The sequence below is a fragment of the Rhamphochromis longiceps genome, linkage group LG10, assembly GCF_057381845.1.
Source record: "Rhamphochromis longiceps isolate RC_006_pf linkage group LG10, R_longiceps_female_GT1.1, whole genome shotgun sequence".
NCBI lineage: Eukaryota > Metazoa > Chordata > Actinopteri > Cichliformes > Cichlidae > Rhamphochromis > Rhamphochromis longiceps.
This window is the reverse complement of record NC_140566.1, coordinates 33,470,159-33,489,011: the sequence shown is the minus strand read 5'-3', so window position 1 is coordinate 33,489,011 and position 18,853 is coordinate 33,470,159. Positions and strand designations below refer to the sequence as shown.

Genomic DNA, 18,853 nt, shown 5'->3' with positions numbered 1-18,853 from the left:
AAAAGGCTGAGAGAAAGTTAGAAAAGAAAAGAGAGATACAACTTACACAGCAAGACAGGACTGACAGTTGTTGTAGGTGTCAGCTGTTCCCAGAGTTTCCTCCATTTTTATGGAAGAAACCATGAACATGCAAATGTTTCCGTCATGTTTACATCAGTATCGCCTCTCAGTTTATTAAAAAACACAACAACAAAGAAACAGCCTTTTTTAGTCTCAGCGTGAGGCTCGTCTCATGTTTCATCACCGACGCCGGTCAAAGATGCAACATGCAGCTTCACTGTTTGACTTCCTGAAGGTACAAACCAACAGCTCGTCCAGCCTAATCCTGGTTTAACAAAACTAACAGGAGCTAACGTGGTTCAAAAGAGAGGCTTGATCAGGATGCAGTGTTGCCAACTTAGTGACTTGTTTTCCTAAAAAGCGACTTTCCGAGCCTTAACTACAGCCAACAAATCACTGCTGAACGTTTGCATAAAAAAATGACAGAAATACATTTTCTCTCTAATACCGAACACGAGAATTCAAAAGCGGCACAAGCCAAGTCATGAGCCTTCCATACAATTACATTGGATCTTTCCTTAAAAAATGAACTCTAATACTGTTGAATATCATCTAGTTTTCCTGTTTTCTAAACCACATTCTGAATATGAAACAGATGAGCGGCAGAAAATCTACTTATTCATCTGACTGCGTGAAGCTGAGGTCAGATGGAAATCTGTGGAGCTTATGTAATAAGTGTACACTCTGCCGACGGGTTCTCGCTAACAGAGAAGAGACATATGAAAAAGATGGATCAGATCCAGAAGTCATGAGATCTGTGAGAGCAGAGAGCTTCGGAAAAATGAGGAAGAAAAAGCGCCTCAATGAGCAACCTGCCCACTGTCAGATAAACAGGCACACATAAAGTTAACTGTTGGTTATTAGGGGTTAAAATGGTACCTACAGAGACTGCAAAGCTACCAAAACGATTCAATCATTTAAAAAACTGTAAGATTTTGAGGCTACTTTAGTTTTATCTAATTTGACCACAACAGCATTGACGTCGTCACCTCACGGACTTCTGAGCAGGAGGAAACGACGCTCGGTTTTATGTTTAAGGACACACAGGATGAGACGTGTCAGAAAATCTACTCCAGGCAAGATATCAAATAAACGATTTGCAGTAAATGGGCTAAAAGCTGCAAAACAAGCTGCTTAGCAGAGGAACAGCTCTCAGAGAAATCTCCCAGCTCTTCTGATCTTCATCTGCTTTCATTTTAGGCCAAAACCAAAGCAACACACACACACAGATACAGGCAGAGTGGACTCCACACCTCCAGCTCTTTATGTAACTGCTGTTAAAACTTACATAACTTTGACAATGTGGGTCAGACGCCTCACGCCCTCCGTCTCTTTCCATATTGAGATTGTGTGACTCCTCACAGTTAGAGAAACGTCTGATGTCAATTTTTAAAAGACGCTTAGAAGACGCGATGAGGTAACCGATGCCTGCTGATGCCCCAGAAACACATTTTAAGACCGTTTTCTTGGCCTCGGCTCACCTAGCTGCATTAGCGTCCCTCTTCAGGGTGTTGAGGTGGAACAGAGACGGCGCCAGGCAGACGGCGAGGTTTGTGGGAGTCATCTGGTTCTCATCCACGCAAGCCACAACATCACTGAGGAAGTAGAGCAGCGTCCGCAACGCTTCCCTGTTCTCATCCGGAAGCAGCAAAATGGCCGCCTGAGCCGCGACCAGCTGCTGATCCTTTGGAAAATCTGCATGAAGAAGGGGACGAGATGCTTTTATGGCAAGATTAAAGTCCTTAAACTGTCTCTTATTAAAGATGCATGTTAGGAAAGCAAACCATTGATCCCTCATGACAATCAATCAGAACTGAGTGTTATCTGCTCACATTGGTAAATGTGGAGGAAGGACTCGCAGAGTTTGCTGGTGAAAATTGGCTCGGGCAGGTCTCTGAAGAACTGCTTCAGCATGTCGGCCACGTCGAAGGCGGACTGGCCCTCGAATGAAACTCCGTCTGGGTCAGACTCCACCAGCTCACGGAGGTACTGGATGCGAGACTTCAACCCCGACTTCCGGAAGAGGCCCACCTGAGGGGAAGTAAAAGACATTAAACGTTCTTATTGTCATATTTTACACTATTGTGCATGATTGCAGCAGACGCTTTTTCTTAACGCTTTCAATTCCTCTTAACTTTCAAGAAATATTCAACTGGGGTTAAAAGTAGTAAACAACAAACAGTTAAAGTACTAAAAACTTTTATTTCATCAAACTAAATTTGATGAAATTGAATCAAATCACGATGCTTTGTGATTCTTAACGTTTATTTTATGGAACTAGTCAGCCTTCATCACAGTCTACACCCAGTTCCATTACAAGGCCACTTTAAGGGTTATATTTTGATTTTTAAAAGCCAGTTTCACTAAAACTGTTTCCCAGTATCACCAAAAGCACATGTGGCCGTGAAACTTAATAAAAATATTGTCTCTTCAACTTCAATAAAACACAAATGGCCACTGAATAACACGGCACTCTGCATTTTTGACACAGCTTGTTAAACACAGCTTCTTCAATCCCTGCAGGTTTTTGTTGGTTTACCTGGTCCAAACAATTGGTCCTCAGGTAGACCAGAGCTCGGAGGATGCAGGGGGGGATGGGTTCTCCTGTCTGCTGGGCACTGAGGAGTAAAGGAACCCCAAACACTCGTCGGCCTTTCACCTCCATCGGCCTGGTCTTCCTCGGGGGTTTGGGAACAGTCCTGCAGGCGAGAGAGAGGCCGCTGTTAGACCGTGAAATATATAATATATAAAAATCGCAGACAAGTTATGGAAATGAATGTATACTCTGAAATCATTTTGCAGGCATTTCAAGAATGTGTAATCTCAACCAGTCGAGTGTTTGGGGGGAAAAAGGCAGTTTGGAAGTGTTTCCTTTTGAAGGGAGAGCCAAATAAACAGTTTTTGATTGCATAAGTCTCTGGTGGTTGCTAAAATGTGTGTGCCATTCAAAGCAGCGCTGCAGGAAAAACATTCAGAAACCGTGGACGTTGATCAAAGAGATCTGAACTTTTGAAAGGACTGTTAAAGTTTCCCTGTGTTTCTGAACTGGTACCAGCATCCTTGTAATGACTGAATGATTGCCTTTTAGCTGGGAATTGTAGTGCTGAGTGCACTCAGAATAAAACTGCAGTCTTTTAATATAAATTAAACCTCTTCTCTTTTACTTGGCTCATTATCTCTAAAAGTTATAAAACCGTGTCTCGTCTCTGAAGCTTCCTCTAAAAGGACAAATGTCTTAGAGTTTTTCCACTCCCTTTCCCGTTCCTTCATTTTTCCTTGCAGCTTCTCTCGGAAACAAACCGGCTATTTTGAGCAAAGTGCCTCCGAGTATCAGGCGCCCCAATCAGCAGTTAATTGCCGTATTTTTAATCATCAAGAGCTCGCTTTGGCATCAGTGATTAAATCAATGAAATGAGGAGACTTGATCAAACTGTTGAAGCCTGGAGGTGTTTTTCTTCTATTGCTGGAGCATTTCTCCCAACTGTGCTGAAGTGACGGAGCACACAGAGCTACACTTATTAACTCTTTGTTATTAAGGCTGAAGGTAAGACTGACACCTCTTTCATATGTGTTCATACGAGCGCCCATCTCCTTGTAGCCGGCTCCAAAAGTGGGTAAATCCCCAAAGAGTCCCGTATTTAAATATCCAAACTTACAGCAGAAACAGACCTGTTTACAGCCTGCTACCAAAACCTGTTTGGGTCTTTATGGATGGGGTGAAACATATCCCAACGCAGTCCCAACAACAGCATCGTCTTTATTTGGTTCGGCTAAAAGAGGAACATTATTTTCACACAATGTGAGTGAGAATAAGTCATTTAGACTTCAGAATTTGCTTCACAAATGTTAACTTAATGTTTTCTTCTGTAATGTCGTAGAGGTCGTCTGTGCAATGCTTTCCTCCTTCCCTTCCATGCCGTTTATTAGACTTTTAACCCAGCGGAGCAGTTTGAAATGCCAAATTGGAGCGTAGGAAGCTTTCTTCCCCAACCTGCTTCCACAAAGGAATTTTTCCCTGTTATTCCCTTCAAACACACGTCTGATCCTGAAAATTAAAGAGGAATATCTACCAGGAGTAATTTCAGGAGGGTTTTCTATTCCCACATCCAGCCTTATCTCATTGAGCATAACAGCCACGACCAAAAACAAATTGGTTTTCTACCAAAGCGTAAAACAAGCAGGTCACATGCTCACAGAGAGCACATAATAACAACAACAACAACAATAATAATAATATTAATAATAATGAAAACCTAAGTGCTCAGCAACGTAAACAAGCAGAATGTTTGAATGTTTTATTCAAATGAAAAATTAATTAGTCTCAGTTCTGAACGTGGGTTCACTCCAAAAACAGTGTAGGAGGCGAAACGCTGATCTCATTACAGCCATGTGTGTCAGTAATAAGTGAAGCCCTACATTTAAAGCATAAGTAAAGCTTGACTTTAACACTCCTAATAAACAGACAGGTATCCGTTTGTGTTTACCCTGTCCTCAGAACTTGCATGTTAAGCTCCGATAGCAACATTGAAAACACGACATACACTCCTACCACCTCAGGAAGATTCAAACTGATTACACAAAAAAACTGAGCTAAGTTCTTCTACAATAAAATGACTAGTTTGATATACTTGGATGAACTTTATTCACTTTCTACTGAAAACTGAAATAAGATCAATACCACATTTAGGGCTTTCTGATAAATATGTAGCTGCAACCTGGGCCCAAATTCTGCTGCAGGTCCCGAAGTCATACGATCACTGAGAGTTAAAAACGGTCTAAATCCTTTCATCTTTAATAAAATGATCAGCGTTGTTGCTTTACCAGGTGTAACAATTAAGTTCAACAGCCAGGCATCCATGAAAGCCGAATTTATGAAATTTAATAGAGTTAAAAGTTAGCAGGAAGTTAGCTCGCTAGTTTTCATCTGAATATAATATAGCATGTTCTGACGGAGAGATTTCCGAAACGAATTAAGACGTACAGCTCTGCTATCACTTCCAACATAAATGAAGACAGAAAACTAAACAGCAGTGACGTTTGTAGGGTTACTGAAGTTGGGCTAGCTGGTATATAATGATGTGCTACGTGACCGCTAGCGACACAGCTATGTTAGCATAATATAAACACAGTGAAGCTGGAGGATGAACGCTAACTTTTTTTCCACCTGATAAAAGTTAGCGTGAGGGTTCCCAAAGGTTAGGGACAAATGCAATCGCATGGCAGGATGCTGTAAACGCACCAAACTTTAGTCGGGAGAGCAACTGACATAATCAATCCACAATACGAGGTTAGTCATTCATATACTGCTGTTGGGCTGTAGTTACATCGTAAGGTTTTAAAAACTGAGCTTTAAAATGATTAACGGTAATAAAACCGAGAGAGGCCGACAGTGATCACTGACTGTTTTTAGGTGCTTGTTGGGATTAAACAGAACAAGCTACAAAGCATTAAAACATGTTAAAAACACAACAGCCTTAATAAACAAAGAGTAGAGTGAGCCCCGAAGCAGGATTCATCACGCCATCACTTAAAGACCGGATAGGTAGCTCAGCTTAGCATTAACACTGAAAACAGTTCCTGTAGTCGCCACTTGAGGTTACCTCCAAAAGCGAGTCAATCCCCTGTGACTTAACAACTTCACAATAAAAGCAAATACGTTAGCACTAAATAGCAGGTGTTTCACGTGTACGGTACATAAGCGCAACTTAGCCTCTTTTACCCAGAGGTGCATTATTACGTTCACTTCGTGGGTTTTTTAAAATAATGTTATGGCCAAAAAAAAACCTCCCAATATATCAAATGTGATATAAAAACTATATAATAAATATCATTAAAATATATCATAAACAACATGATATAGGGTTATTACACATGCCAGTCCCCCCCAAAATCTGAATTTTCTGGCTATTTTTTGATGGGTTGGGTCTTACATGGTTAAAATGTTTGTATTTTATTTATCCATTTAGTTTTTATTGTTTTATTACTACAATTACATTTTGCTCTGTCTTACAAGCTATCAGTGGAGCACACAGAGCTACACGTACCTTCATGAAAGATGCTACACAAGTAAATTAAGACTGCTGATTTGTCTCATTTTAAACAGAATCTTTCTTAAACAGGGTCATATACCTACTGTTAAATTAACCCAATAAAATTCTAAGCTAAATGTTGAATTAGTAATTTAGCAATGTTGAATCTTTATCTGTACTCCTATTTGTAGTCATTTTCCAATTCATTTGGCGCAGCAGTATAAACAATGTAAATGTGTTGACCCTTTAAAAGGACACAATACAGCTCAAAATAAGCCACTGTGCATGAATGCCAACTAGAAACAACTACAGATCACACTTTCCTTTAATTTCACAGGAAAACAGACTCAAGGTGAGCCACTGGCAGTCCTCCCTGTGTTTTTTTTTTTGGGGGGGGAGCTTATTCCTCTTGAAGTGTGTTGTTGTTCTGTTTTTGTTTTTTTCAGATGAGGCAAGGTTGCACCTGAGCAATGAATTATGAATGACTTTTCTAAATAGGCTGCCTGAAATATTTACCCTGCACCCGCCCACCTGTCCTCCTTCCCACAGTTGTTTCCTTGAAAAAGTTTCTCCTCACATCTGTGGACTTTTCTCACCTTCTCGACCTCCGCTGAACTTAACTTTTATTTTCATGCATGAAATCACCCACTAAGCTCCATCCTTTCACACTTCTTACCAGTTCCAGCCCTGCTTGCTGGACGGGGAGTACTTGTCCATCAGAGCGGTGAGTTTGAGAAGTGACAGCTTCTGGAGCAGGAGGAACTGGGAGGCGGACTGGTTCTCCACGCCTGGACTGGAGGGCAGGGAGGGCAGGCTCTGCTCGCTGGACCAGAGGAGCTGTTGGCTCACCCTGCTGGAGACACCGGAATAACCGTATCATGGCGTGAAGCAGCACAGTTGAAGGACCTCCTCAGAATCAGCTGCCTTTTTTCTGAATAACTTATGAATATTTGATGAAGCCATGAAGAAGCCCTCACAGTACATAGGGTGGTTGAAAAACACAAGCTCTGTTAGAAACTTCAGCCAAATCAGTTTTACGCCTAATCCAAGGGAAAACTAGACATATTTTCTTTGATGTAGACAAACCTAAACAAGCATAATACCCTGGATGTTTGCTCTGTTTTCTGATCATTCTCAGGAGAAAAAAATAAAAAAGAGCTTTCTGGGTAAACTTACAAGGGTCAGGCTCAAAACAGCTAGAACATAATAAAAGTCTTATTTTAACCTATATTTATATTACAGGCCCATCTTCTAGTTCTGATTCCTTCTGGGTCCAAACTATTTGCTACTACAGTCCTATTTACATTTTTTTCTTTTTAAAAAGCATCAGATTTGGGCCTTTAACTCTGGAAATATATAATACCAAGGCTTCATCAAAAATATTACAGCTATCAATACTCCAAGGGTCGGGTGGGAAGCACAGACCGATTTTCTAGATTATTATCTATGTATAGAAAACAAAACAGCCGCAAAATCATAATCAACTGCATATATGTCCAAAAATAAATGACTGGAGGTTAATTCTATAAATCACTTGAATAAATGCACTTGATTGTAAGGCAAAGTCACAATCAAAATGTACAGCACCGAACTCCTGAGTATGGCACTAAGTCAAAGGAGTGTATCCCCTAAGGAAGAAATCACGTGTTTGTGTTTTAGGTTTCCCGCCTCTCATTCAGAGATTTTGGTTTATTGACTTGAAACTTTCAGTTTGTTCTATGAAAGGTTTCACCTACTTTTAAGTAAGTGACACAAAATAACGCACAATCTTGAAATATCCCACAATTTTGAGATAACTCCAAATTTTCGCTTAGACTTGGCGAGAAATCTTTTTTTGAGCTTTGATGTCAGAAAGAAATTATCCAGAAAAAAATGAGGTCGTTACTTCAGCTCTTCAAAGTTCATTACCATTATGAAACCTTAAAATTTGGCTGTGCTTAATGTGAACATCCACCCGTGGAACCAGATATATATGACAGAAAATAGGAAAAAGCTGAATAGGCTGACAGGTGTATCCAGTAATGGGATATTTTAGTGGTGTAAAAAACACACTAGTTTGCAGCAACAGTGCACACACCCACATTGTTACGGGTACAGGAGAAAGAAGCAGTGCCCGTGAGCAAATACACTAATAGTATGGCTTACTTTGCATTACCTGAAAGGCTTCATAACTTTTTATTGCGCTATATCTGAAAACACATATGCAGCATGAGGTTGCTGCTTTTATCTTTAGTGCCTGACATTAAATTCACTCTTACTTTGGTCGATGCCTGAGGGAGTAAATCCCCATAACTGTCATTATTAACACTTGGCTTACACTCACTGTGTCCAGGGCTTCTCCAAGCATCCAGTAATGTCTGTACAGCCTGAATTTGTCTTTTTTTAAACGACCCTGATCAGTTTTTACCAACACCTGTGAAACACTTTGAGTTATATAGCTTGTGAAATGTTGAATCACGTTACACTCACCTGCTCTTTCTCCGTCGTAATACGGCGTTCGACTCCAAGGTAACCTTCTCACAGTTCTCAGCCTCCTCCTCCTCCTCTGAAAGCTGCACCTCCAGGTTGATATGGCGGGGCGAGGAGGGGCAGGGGGAGGCAGCAGAGGAGCCGTGAGCAGGTGAGTCCTGAGAGCAGGAAGAGGAGGAGGTTCTTTGACTGTCATCTTCAGACAGGTTTTCAGACCAGGAGGACACCAGTTGCTGGAGATCACTGATTTTCTCCAAAACGCTGTCCAGAGCTGAGAAAACGTCCTCACCTGCCAGCACTCGGCTCACCTGAGAGAGATAACGAGGTCAGAAGAATAACTTAGTTAACTGGTGTTCTGTTTAGTAGGTGAACAACAAGAAGGAGCCCAGATGGCAATTAATGTTTGGCCCACATATTCCTGTTTACTGTGGGGCCCTCAGATGCATAAAAAATGTACAAAGGAACTGAAGCAAGAGACAAAAGGTACAGTAATGGAAAGAACACCTGGCTGGAACCAAGCAGAGTGCTTTATTCTTTTAAATCAGTTTGGTTGGGGTGACTACAGCAAAAAGTACATTGTTTACACCTTCTCCACCCATCACAAACAGGAAGTATAAAGAAGGGAAAGCGACATGGAGACCCTCATTTATAACAGGTCAGGCATCACTAACAGCAGATGTAGATTTAACTGGGCTGGAGTCAGGTTGCAAAGAGGTTTGCACATGTTTTAAGCATTTTACAGCAGCTTTAATAGCAGAGATTGCTGGATTACAGCTGATACGAGACTCAGTTAAATGCATCTTCTGCAGCATCATTGTTGGAGCTTTGAAGGCACACTGTGGGATCTGCAAAAATCACAAATAATGAAAATATCATGCAAACATTATTCTGCTGTATGACTTCTCTATCTCTCTCCTTTTTGTAAGTTAGCAGATTTTGTAATATTAAGGGTTTAATTTTGGGATTTTTCCCACACTCATGGAGCAGAAATAAAAAGCCATTTTCTAATTAATTCAGTAATATTTCTTATCTACTTTTACATGACTTCTAGATTTTGTCAGATTAGTTTACAACTTGATACCAAAGCTTAGCTTAGCAGAATTAATATAATCCATTACATTAACAACAATATTATATACTTTGATTGGAGATTTTGTACTTTTTTGCAGAACTGCAGCAGAGCCAAAGGGGAACTGAGAGGGCGCCTCCTCCTGTTTTTACCCGTTTTAAATTTCATTTGAAGGTTTAATTTTAAAGCTTTTTTTCTATGAAAACACAATATAGTAAAAAATAAATGATGTCCTTATTTTCTACATATTACTATTTGGCTTAATATGTCATTTTGAAACTTATGTCTCCACCTGTAAGGGCATACAGTCCCATTTAGGAGTCCAAAAACAGCAATACAGAAAACACTGAAAGGTGGATGCATTATGCTCATTTCCAACTCCACATTTATTTCTTGGACTCTTCTACACTGGCTTTGTATGAGTCAAGCTTCAAAATAATCCTTCTTTGTGTCATTCTGGGTCGACAGTTCATCCTCTGTCTGAATAAGATGCAGTTTCTTCCTTCCCCTTCGCTTTATGTCAATTTTCTTCTGATTGGCTGAACAAACATAAATTGAACAACAAGGTGGTTTGGCATCATATTAAGGATATTATTATAACCTTATTCCCCATCAAAGAAGAACGTCAGTGTAATATTATATAGAGTACTTATTTATTGTATAAAATAAAAATACCGTAACCGTGATTTAACCCACCTCCGACTCACTCATCCGGTCTGCATCGCTGGCGCTTCCACCGCTGCCGCCTTCACTTTCAGACAGCTGGCGGTGGTCAGGCACATTGTCATAGACGCTCAACCGGTAATCGAGCACAGGCAGTGGGCTCGGAACGTCGCAGGATGAGATGCTCCCGGTCGCCAGAGAAGAAATCCCATGGCATCTTGGCTGACGCGTCCGATAACCGTGGAAACTCCCAGTCCTCCAGTTCACGGAGGTGTCATAGCTGATGGGTAATAGGTTGGCGTGTTTGTGCGTGAGGGAGGCGGGAAAGGTCCCTGGTTTGTGTCCGTGGGGGATCGTGAAGACCATGTTCTGGTGGCTGTTGTTATTGTTGTTGTTGATTTGGTTCTTGTAGTCCTAGAAATAACGAGAACATTGGAGTCAGCGAATAAAGAAGAAACCTTTGCTGTTGGTAAGTAAGACAGATGGGAACGGTCTAATGTTTTAGGTTACGTCACAATCCATTCAGAAACGGGAAACAAAAAGGATTTAATACATGAAACAGAGTCAGTCACTATACAGGTCTATATAGGTCAAGGTTAAAAGGTTAGGATTAGATGAAATAAAAGGTCTGGAGGAATCTTGTCCATGCTCTGACCTCTGGTCCTGTGTGGTTCGTCCCACCGCCAACCACGACGTTGTTGCTGGATCGTTTGCAGTTGCTCCTCACCCGAGTGACCGGGCTGGGCGTGCTGACTGTGCTGCTGCTCTCTGAGTGGCTGTTACTGCTGCTGCTGCTGCTGATGGTGTGAGGAGACGAGGGCGACGAAGAAGCATGACTGCTGGGCTGATCCTGCAGACTGGATACAATCAGGGTGGTACAAGTTAAAGACACATAGGGTTAATGATGCTGGAGTCAACGCCGGGTAGGATGGACAGCCTCACCTTGACGTGCAGTGGAGCCCCTCCATCCTCTCTTCGTCTTGGACGAGAAGAGGCCTGCTTATAACACGCCGGGCCCGACCCCTGCTGCTGCTTTCACCTGATACCCCCTTGAGCCTCAGTTTCTCCATCTTCCTCAGCAATGTGGTGCACTTCCTCCTGGGTGGTTTCTCGGGGTAGCAGCTCTCGGCTTCGAGACTCATACTGGAGGATCCTCCACCGGGGGAGGGGGGTCCACTGAGAGAAGTATCCAGGGACGGGGTCTTGTTCGAGGACGAGCAGCGGGACGAGCTCCTGCTGTTCTCCAGGTCATCTGGGGTGCTTGCGGTGGTGACGGTGGAGCCATCAGTCGGCTCTCGCAGTCTCTTTTGGTGTTCTTCGTGGCCTTCGCTCTCAGTGCTGCTGCAGCTGTGGATGGAGCAGATATCATGGTGGTCATCGCATGTCGACACATCAGGCGAGTTGGGGGACAGTCGGAGGATATCCACGGCGGAGTCCAGGCGTCGCCATTGTCGGGTCCGCTTGTCGTAGGTCCAGTTGGGGCTGATGGCACAGAAGTCTTCCTCACCACTGTCATCTCCCTAGAAGAAGAAGATGATGATGGCCCATTCAGACAAACCCATAAAATGTTTGAAAACCACACAAACACACAACTATGGCCTGTTTTTAACAGCAAACCTGTACTGCACAGTTATGGCGTGGGGTTTAAAGGTGTATTTGCATAAGTTGCATGGTGGGAAGTGCAGAAGTTTTGTCCCTGATGCAACAGAAGGGGCCAAAAGTCAAAATATTTTCACTGTCTGTAGTGTTGATAGCGCTTTCCTGGCTTAAAAAAGCTATTTTATGTTTGTTTGCATGAATTTAACGTGACATCAGAGACCTCACGGTAATACAAGACAATAAAGACTCAGGCATGAAAAAACAAATCAAACACTTCCTCTTAGAGAACGAAGCATCGAGCAGGAGGAGCGATCAGCTGATATCAGTGAATTCCAAGTGCGGCTTAAAGAGCAGATTTCATGGCGTGAAGGCCCCCTGCGTGGCGCCAGCCGTTCTGATATGAGCGCCCCGTTGCGTTCAAGTTACTCGCTGCTCACTCTCAGGACTCACCCTGCGTTTTGATCTCCGCAGCTCCAGCCTCATTTCCACGCATTTGTTTAAAGTGATTAACCTCCTGGAAGAGGAAGAGGAAGAAGAGTGAATGGAGGTTAAATGGCACACTGTAGCTCGTACTTGTTTATCAATACCTTCAGTACAGTTTCTACGAAACTAAAGACCTGTGGTTCAAACCTGAAAATCTGATTTAAAATATGACTCTGGGATCACGAGGCAGCAAGTTTAATGTCCAAACCAGGAGCATGAACGTGAAGAAAGAACTCTGTCTTTGCCAGCACAGTTTAGCCCTTTAGCAAGGCACCAAACATCCAGCTTCTCCTGAATAACATCTAATCAGGCACAGATCACACTGTTGTTGGAGTGTTTGTGCTCAGTGTAAAAAACCCTCGATCACTCTTGTAAACCTTAGGCTGTTGTTTTTATTTTCACTCCATATTTAGTCAGTTGCAGCTCAAAGACTGCGAGGTCAAAATAAAAAAAAAAACCTTGGGCTCTTTGGAGAAGAGAGAGTCAGGCGAGTTTTGAAAAACAATTAGTCTTCATCTTCCAAACTGAATCTGAAAATTAAGAAAATTAAAATCCAGCAACAATAATAATGATGATATAAATTACAAAAATGCTACGCCCATTAAAGTTGTAGTAGTACTGGACCTGCCTGTAAATGAGTGCAGGATACTGATACATTAAACTGCATGTATTATAGTCATTTTCAGCTCCATAGCTTCATATTATTACTTAACTATTCTTTCTCTCTGACATCATATAGTCCCAGAGTAAAAAAAACAACAACTATCTGATCCAGAGTGCTTAGAGGAGTGAACAGGGATTTTTTTGTACCAAAATTTGTATTTGTACCAAGAAATTGAAATGCATCGATCTTGAAAATCCTCTGGGAACTTTTTTGGTCTGTTAGAATCTGATCGAAAAATACTTAAGAAGTTTGCTGCTGACTTTAAAGTTTTATTAACTTGCTGAAAGTTGTCCATAATATTGCATTACGCTCCCGCTTGGCATTCGTTACCTGCAGAGCGACTCGAGTGCATCCTTATCCAGGAAGTGGTGATCGCGCTTCACCCACTCGATGTCAATGGGGAATCTGCAGTCTGAAACACAGACAAGACGAATGGCACAATAAGACGGCGTCTGGGGTTACGCTCTGGTATCTTGGAGTTGACTGAACAGTCTCATATTTACCTTTGAATAACTGCGCATACTGAGGGAAGCCGGCCGCTCGCAGCCAATCACAGGCCTCCTTGGCTTCAATCTCTGCAAACACAGAGAAAAGAAAACAACATTTGATTCAATTATAATCATTTCATGCTCCGCCCGCTTTAAGAGGGCAAATATTTGCACTTAATCAGCTGTCTGTTTATGAAGTTTAATTACATCTGCATTTGGAAGCAAAAAAAAGAACATGAAGGGAGAAGAACTGGAAGCACGTTCAGGCTATTAATTAACTGTGACTCCTGGAAGAGGCCGTTTTAATCACTGCTAATTGGCTAAGAGTGGGGATGGGGGTTCTTGAGAGAGCGGGGAAAAGAGGTTCCTCCTCTTCAACTTCTTGCCATCTGTCACCTTCTCCCTCTGAGACTCGCTGCTATGGCTGGGCTCATCAACACACCAGCTCTCACACACTTCTCATTTTCTATTCAAACCATGACAAAGCTTGAACTTCACAGATATTTCAGCATAATACATCTGGAGTGTGTGCATCTTTGATTTAAGCTTTCCATATCCCACATATAAATACGTCTGGTTTTAATTGGCAGTCGTGACACAGGGTGATTCTGGTTGCCTAAAACCAGCCACAAGTCGTATATGGACCAGCTGTCAGGTGTTTGGGCCACATCTGGCTCAAATAACACTTGTCAAGGCTGGCTCATAATGTTTAGGCTACATCCAGTCCACATTAAACTTCCTGCAACCCATGCTAGAACCACCTCATTACTTTCTGCTCATTTGGTCAACACAACATTGTTTAAGTGAGCCATCAGTGCCAAAAGTAGCCCAGATTAGGCACAGGTTGTACTAACTCTAATAAATGAGCTGCCAGTGACATTAAGTGTGTTGATTTAATATTATCAGATACCAAAATATAATGGGTTCTAAATGATAAATATTACTTAGCAGCACAATGTGCTATTGCAAATATTTAATATGGTAAAACACAGTTTAGCTAGTTAAAAATAAGCGAGTTTTGCAAACGACATGACAGATTCATTTAGTGTGGGCTAGCAGCATACGACTAGTAGCATTAGCTATTAGTAGCTAATATCACAACCAAGAATTAACATGTCTTTGCCTTAAAAGGTAATTTTCAGCAGTCTCACAGAAAACCTTGACATCAGAGAAGGTCATTAGCAACACAATGTGTCCTCCAAAATAGTTAGCTTTAAAACAAGGACAGTTAAGCTAGTTCAGTGAATGTCTGTAGGTTTGCAAATAAACACAACAAATCCCCTTTAGTGTAAAACTAATGAGCTAGTCAAGAGTCTCAAAACGCATTACTTTTGTAAAAGGATAAAAACATTTTTGCACTCTTTTTACTAACACGTAGTAGGAATCGAATAAATTTAGCTATCATGTTAGCTAGTACTAGCAATAGCTAGCAGCATTAAAACAAACACAATATAACATTATGATATTTAATAATTTACACATTTTAAGTAGTTTCCTAATTATATAGGTGTAAGTGCCACATTTCTGATTAAGTCATTAGCAGTGTTGCCTAGCTAACTTTTTTCTTCTTGAATTGCTTTATAAATATTTATACACAATGCAAAAGTGCAAATGTAAAACCTTTCAGCTTTAGTTTTGTTTTATTCCCACCAAAACTCTGTTTACTTTGGGGCATGCTATAAATTGTCAATACAGCTGCTAGCAGTGCTAACCCTCATCTGTAAGTCAACTTATAAAATGGGGAATAAGCACTCATAAATATAAACGGCCCCAAAATATAGATTTGTCATAACTCTGCAACACGGAAAATATTGCCAAGCAGCATAAATCTTCTACATTTGCTATAAGATTCCACGCATGTTTATTTTAAATTCATACCTCTAAAAAATATTTGTGGCTATTGCAGCTCTATAGAGTAACACTGAGGATGGTGGGGTTAAATTAAAGTCTGTTTGTTTAAGTGACCATTTTATCAAAACGCCTTAAAAAGAACACACACACAGTAAAGTACACTTGACACAGTAATGCTCTTCCCTGTTCACACACTTAGATGAGAAACAGGAATAGAAACAGGCATGCATACTTCAACACTTTTCCTCCCCACTTCAAAACAACATGAAAGATGCACACACCAGAATATCAATTAATTTCAGCTGCCGTCCGGTATTTGTGTGGAAAACTGTGATTGGAAGCATGGAATACGTTTAGTTGATCCAGGATGTTTACAACAAGCAGCGACAGAAACCATTTTGTCAGTCTGCTTGTGCGGCTCAGGAGGAGGATTTGGATTTCTCAAAATATTTGTCCACCACAACTCCCCCTGAAACGTTAAACCTGCTCTCTCTCCACGCAGAAGAGGCCCGTCGCAGTTAGCAGTCAGAATACTGCCAAGGGCATTTCTTGTTTTCATATTCAGACAGCATGAAATATGGCCGACATTAGTCTTCACTAAAGAACAAACAGGAGCCGTTTGGCCATGACGGATTTGTTCTTCTAACACTTCTTGTCTGCTGGTTGGGTTTTTTTTACTGCCTACTTATTCACTTCAGCTGACATGAAGAAAAGGCATCTAATTCTCATTTTACTATATGTGACTTTTCAAAACTTTGACTAAAATTTGCTTGACAGCAGGATGGAAACTTGGCTTATGATGTGGTCTCCCTCCCCCCCGGTCAGAGGAACAGCAGATGGTCCCGATATGAAAACACAGGCGGATATTAAACCTTCAGAATGACAGAAGGGGGAGACAGAATGAAAGGAACAGGCTGAATGGTAAAATGTAGTCAAATTAGCATGTTTATGTTGACCCTGACGTAACGGGATAGTAAGATGCTGAGCCCGTTTTCTGGCGTCTTGATGGAGATGTGACATTCAAGACAGGAAAGGAATCAAGTGCTTGTCAAGCGGCTGTCTGACATCTACAGCAGGAGCTGTAAATCCAGGGATATGTGGAGCTACCAGAGCTCCGAACTGCTTTTTCTCTCACTCCAACCATTACAGCACAGAAGAAAAAAAATCACAGCCTGTCACTTGGCAACCTCTGGGCTCACAAGATTAAAGAAGTTGTCATTTAAACCAGTTTCCCACTTTAAAGAGGTTCTTATTGCCTACTTAAAGGCTACAGGGGCTCACAGCTCCTGCAGGAAATGTTTGAGGTTACAGCCTTAGTGGGAAAAAACGTACAATTGTTATTATTGTAATTATCTAACAGTTTAACTGAAATCACAGAGGGACAGACGCTGCACTAAAGGTGGGATTTCTGTCAGTAAGCAGCACTGTAAACAGCTGTGGAAGTGCAGGTTAACAGGAATTTGGAGGCAAAACCGAGAACTTTCAGGAACTGTTGCTTGTTGGGCCTGTAAATCACTGGTAACTGTTAGGGGTAGTGGAAATAACAGAGGTCAGTCGACTTTGAATTAAAGGCTGATTTCCTATGATTTATTGTGTGCTGCAGTGTAGTTAGATGTTTGAACTGTGCTTTGAAACTTAGAGACTCTAAAAGGCAGCAGCCCATAAAAGGCTATTTTGCTACTGATGTTTTAGAGGTGATAAAATAAGGAAAAGCTTGTTCAGTTCTGGCAAAGAGACAATTAGCAGTTTTTCTACGTGGAGAGAGAAAGCTCTAATGTACTGATTCAGTTTTCTGTCTTCCATACCATTTCCACCACACTTGGTCTGTATGTCTATATGTGCTGTGAAAATGCACGAATATCATTATGATGACAGAATAGAGGTCATCCATATGACTGGATGGGAAATGGATATGTCATGCACACATTGCTCAAGAGTTATCCGCCATATTGGATGATGGTGATACAACCATTGGTTGCTTGGGTAAAATGTGTATTCCCCGGCTGGTTGTCATTGGTTGCTGGAAATTGGTGACATTTGCTGAGTAAAATCAGAATCAAAGACGTTTGCTGCACTAAAAACCTCTTAGCAATCATGCTTTGGTTGCTAGCAGGTTGCCACAGTTGGCTGTAGAGTTTATCTCTGTCTGCAAATACTCGCTAAAGTCAAAGTTTCACCTTTGTGCTGCAGCTAACATGTTTTAAAGGGCAAACATTTTACATTCAGGGAAAAGTGTCTTTATTTTTTGGTTTGCTTTGCAATTTTCAGGTTTCACTACAGCTCAGAGAATAGCTGCAAGAATATGCTAGCAACCAAAACAATGCCAACTAGCTGGGAAATACACATTCCTCCATCCTGAGCTGTGGTTGCCAGATGGTTGCAGATCAGTCTCTAGGCCTGTGTGACTGGCACCATGTTCACTTGACCCTACACTGAGAACAGTGATTTTCACATGTTACATGGTGAGTGGTCACATGTCTGCAACACCTCAAAGGGACCAGAAATGTTTTTGGAACCACAGATATCGCCATCTGGTGGCCTTCAGACAGAATGCTTATGTGATCATAAACTGCTGATTTAAACAGGAAGTCCTTCCCGTCTCATACCACAGCATGCATGTTTATTTGTTAGATTTTTCTTATTAAGCTAATCATTAAGCATTTTATCTCAGTTTTGATTGGAGCTGCTTCTTTGGTGTTTGTTCATGTTTTGGCTGCCGTCACGCACTAAATAAAGTACGTCTCATCTCTAGCTAAATTAGAATAACATGCAGTGTTATTCTAATTCATGTATCAGTGATATTACCGAGCGCACTTTTAACATTCATGATTTCCGTCAGTGATTCAAAGAACACATCCCAGCGCCTTCTAGCACCAGAGGAGCTGTGGGTGGAAGAATAGACCCGACTCATTTCTGACCTGATTTTCACATGAATTATGAGTCCAGTGAAGAACGACACATTCCACACCTGTCAAGAAGCAACAATGTATTTTAAACTGGTCTCGCAGGTTTGATGAAAGACCCCGGTCCCCACTCTACTCGGCTCTGTATTTACGTAAGCGATGGTATCTGCTGCGCTCCTGTTTGAGTAGCAGGCAGAGGCCTCTTCCCTTTCCAAATGACTTTGTCTCAGAGGAAGTTGTGATTTGGCTCCTCTGGGCCCTGATAAGATTGGAGTGTCTGATTAGGATGACTCCGCCTGGCTTGCGGCAGGAAACCGGACAGTGTATGTGTGGCGGCAGAGAGGAACTATGCACGGTGAGGTTACGTGCTCGGTGGACCGTTTGTGTTTGGGTGTTTACACTTGTCTCGACACTAAAGCTTTGACCTGGAACAAACAGAATCACTGCTCACCAGAAAAAAGGCTGATCTGGGGTTTAGAGATTTTACTATCAGGTCACCTCACTGCGTCAGACTCCAACTGAAAATGTGCATAATGAAGATTTAGACTTAAGGTCTAGTAGCGGACATCAAATTT

General features: G+C 41.6%; 1 protein-coding gene across 3 annotated transcripts in view; it reads right to left on the bottom strand.

Annotated features, from left to right (window-relative positions):
- The window catches only part of LOC146661242 (rho GTPase-activating protein 7), a 127,192-nt gene that overhangs the window by 12,402 nt on the left and 95,937 nt on the right, over window positions 1–18,853 (bottom strand). For 2 of the 3 annotated variants that reach the window (XM_085421338.1, XM_085421340.1), the window contains exons 2-12: window positions 13,540–13,611; window positions 13,367–13,448; window positions 12,340–12,403; window positions 11,233–11,810; window positions 10,946–11,147; window positions 10,324–10,704; window positions 8,559–8,866; window positions 6,766–6,942; window positions 2,600–2,759; window positions 1,893–2,091; window positions 1,542–1,755 (exon numbers count right to left, since the gene is read on the bottom strand). In XM_085421338.1, the coding sequence (XP_085277464.1) occupies window positions 1,542–1,755; window positions 1,893–2,091; window positions 2,600–2,759; window positions 6,766–6,942; window positions 8,559–8,866; window positions 10,324–10,704; window positions 10,946–11,147; window positions 11,233–11,810; window positions 12,340–12,403; window positions 13,367–13,448; window positions 13,540–13,611 (2,437 nt within the window). The remainder of the gene's footprint in view (window positions 1–1,541; window positions 1,756–1,892; window positions 2,092–2,599; window positions 2,760–6,765; window positions 6,943–8,558; window positions 8,867–10,323; window positions 10,705–10,945; window positions 11,148–11,232; window positions 11,811–12,339; window positions 12,404–13,366; window positions 13,449–13,539; window positions 13,612–18,853) is intronic. The other variant, XM_085421339.1, reaches the window with a different exon arrangement.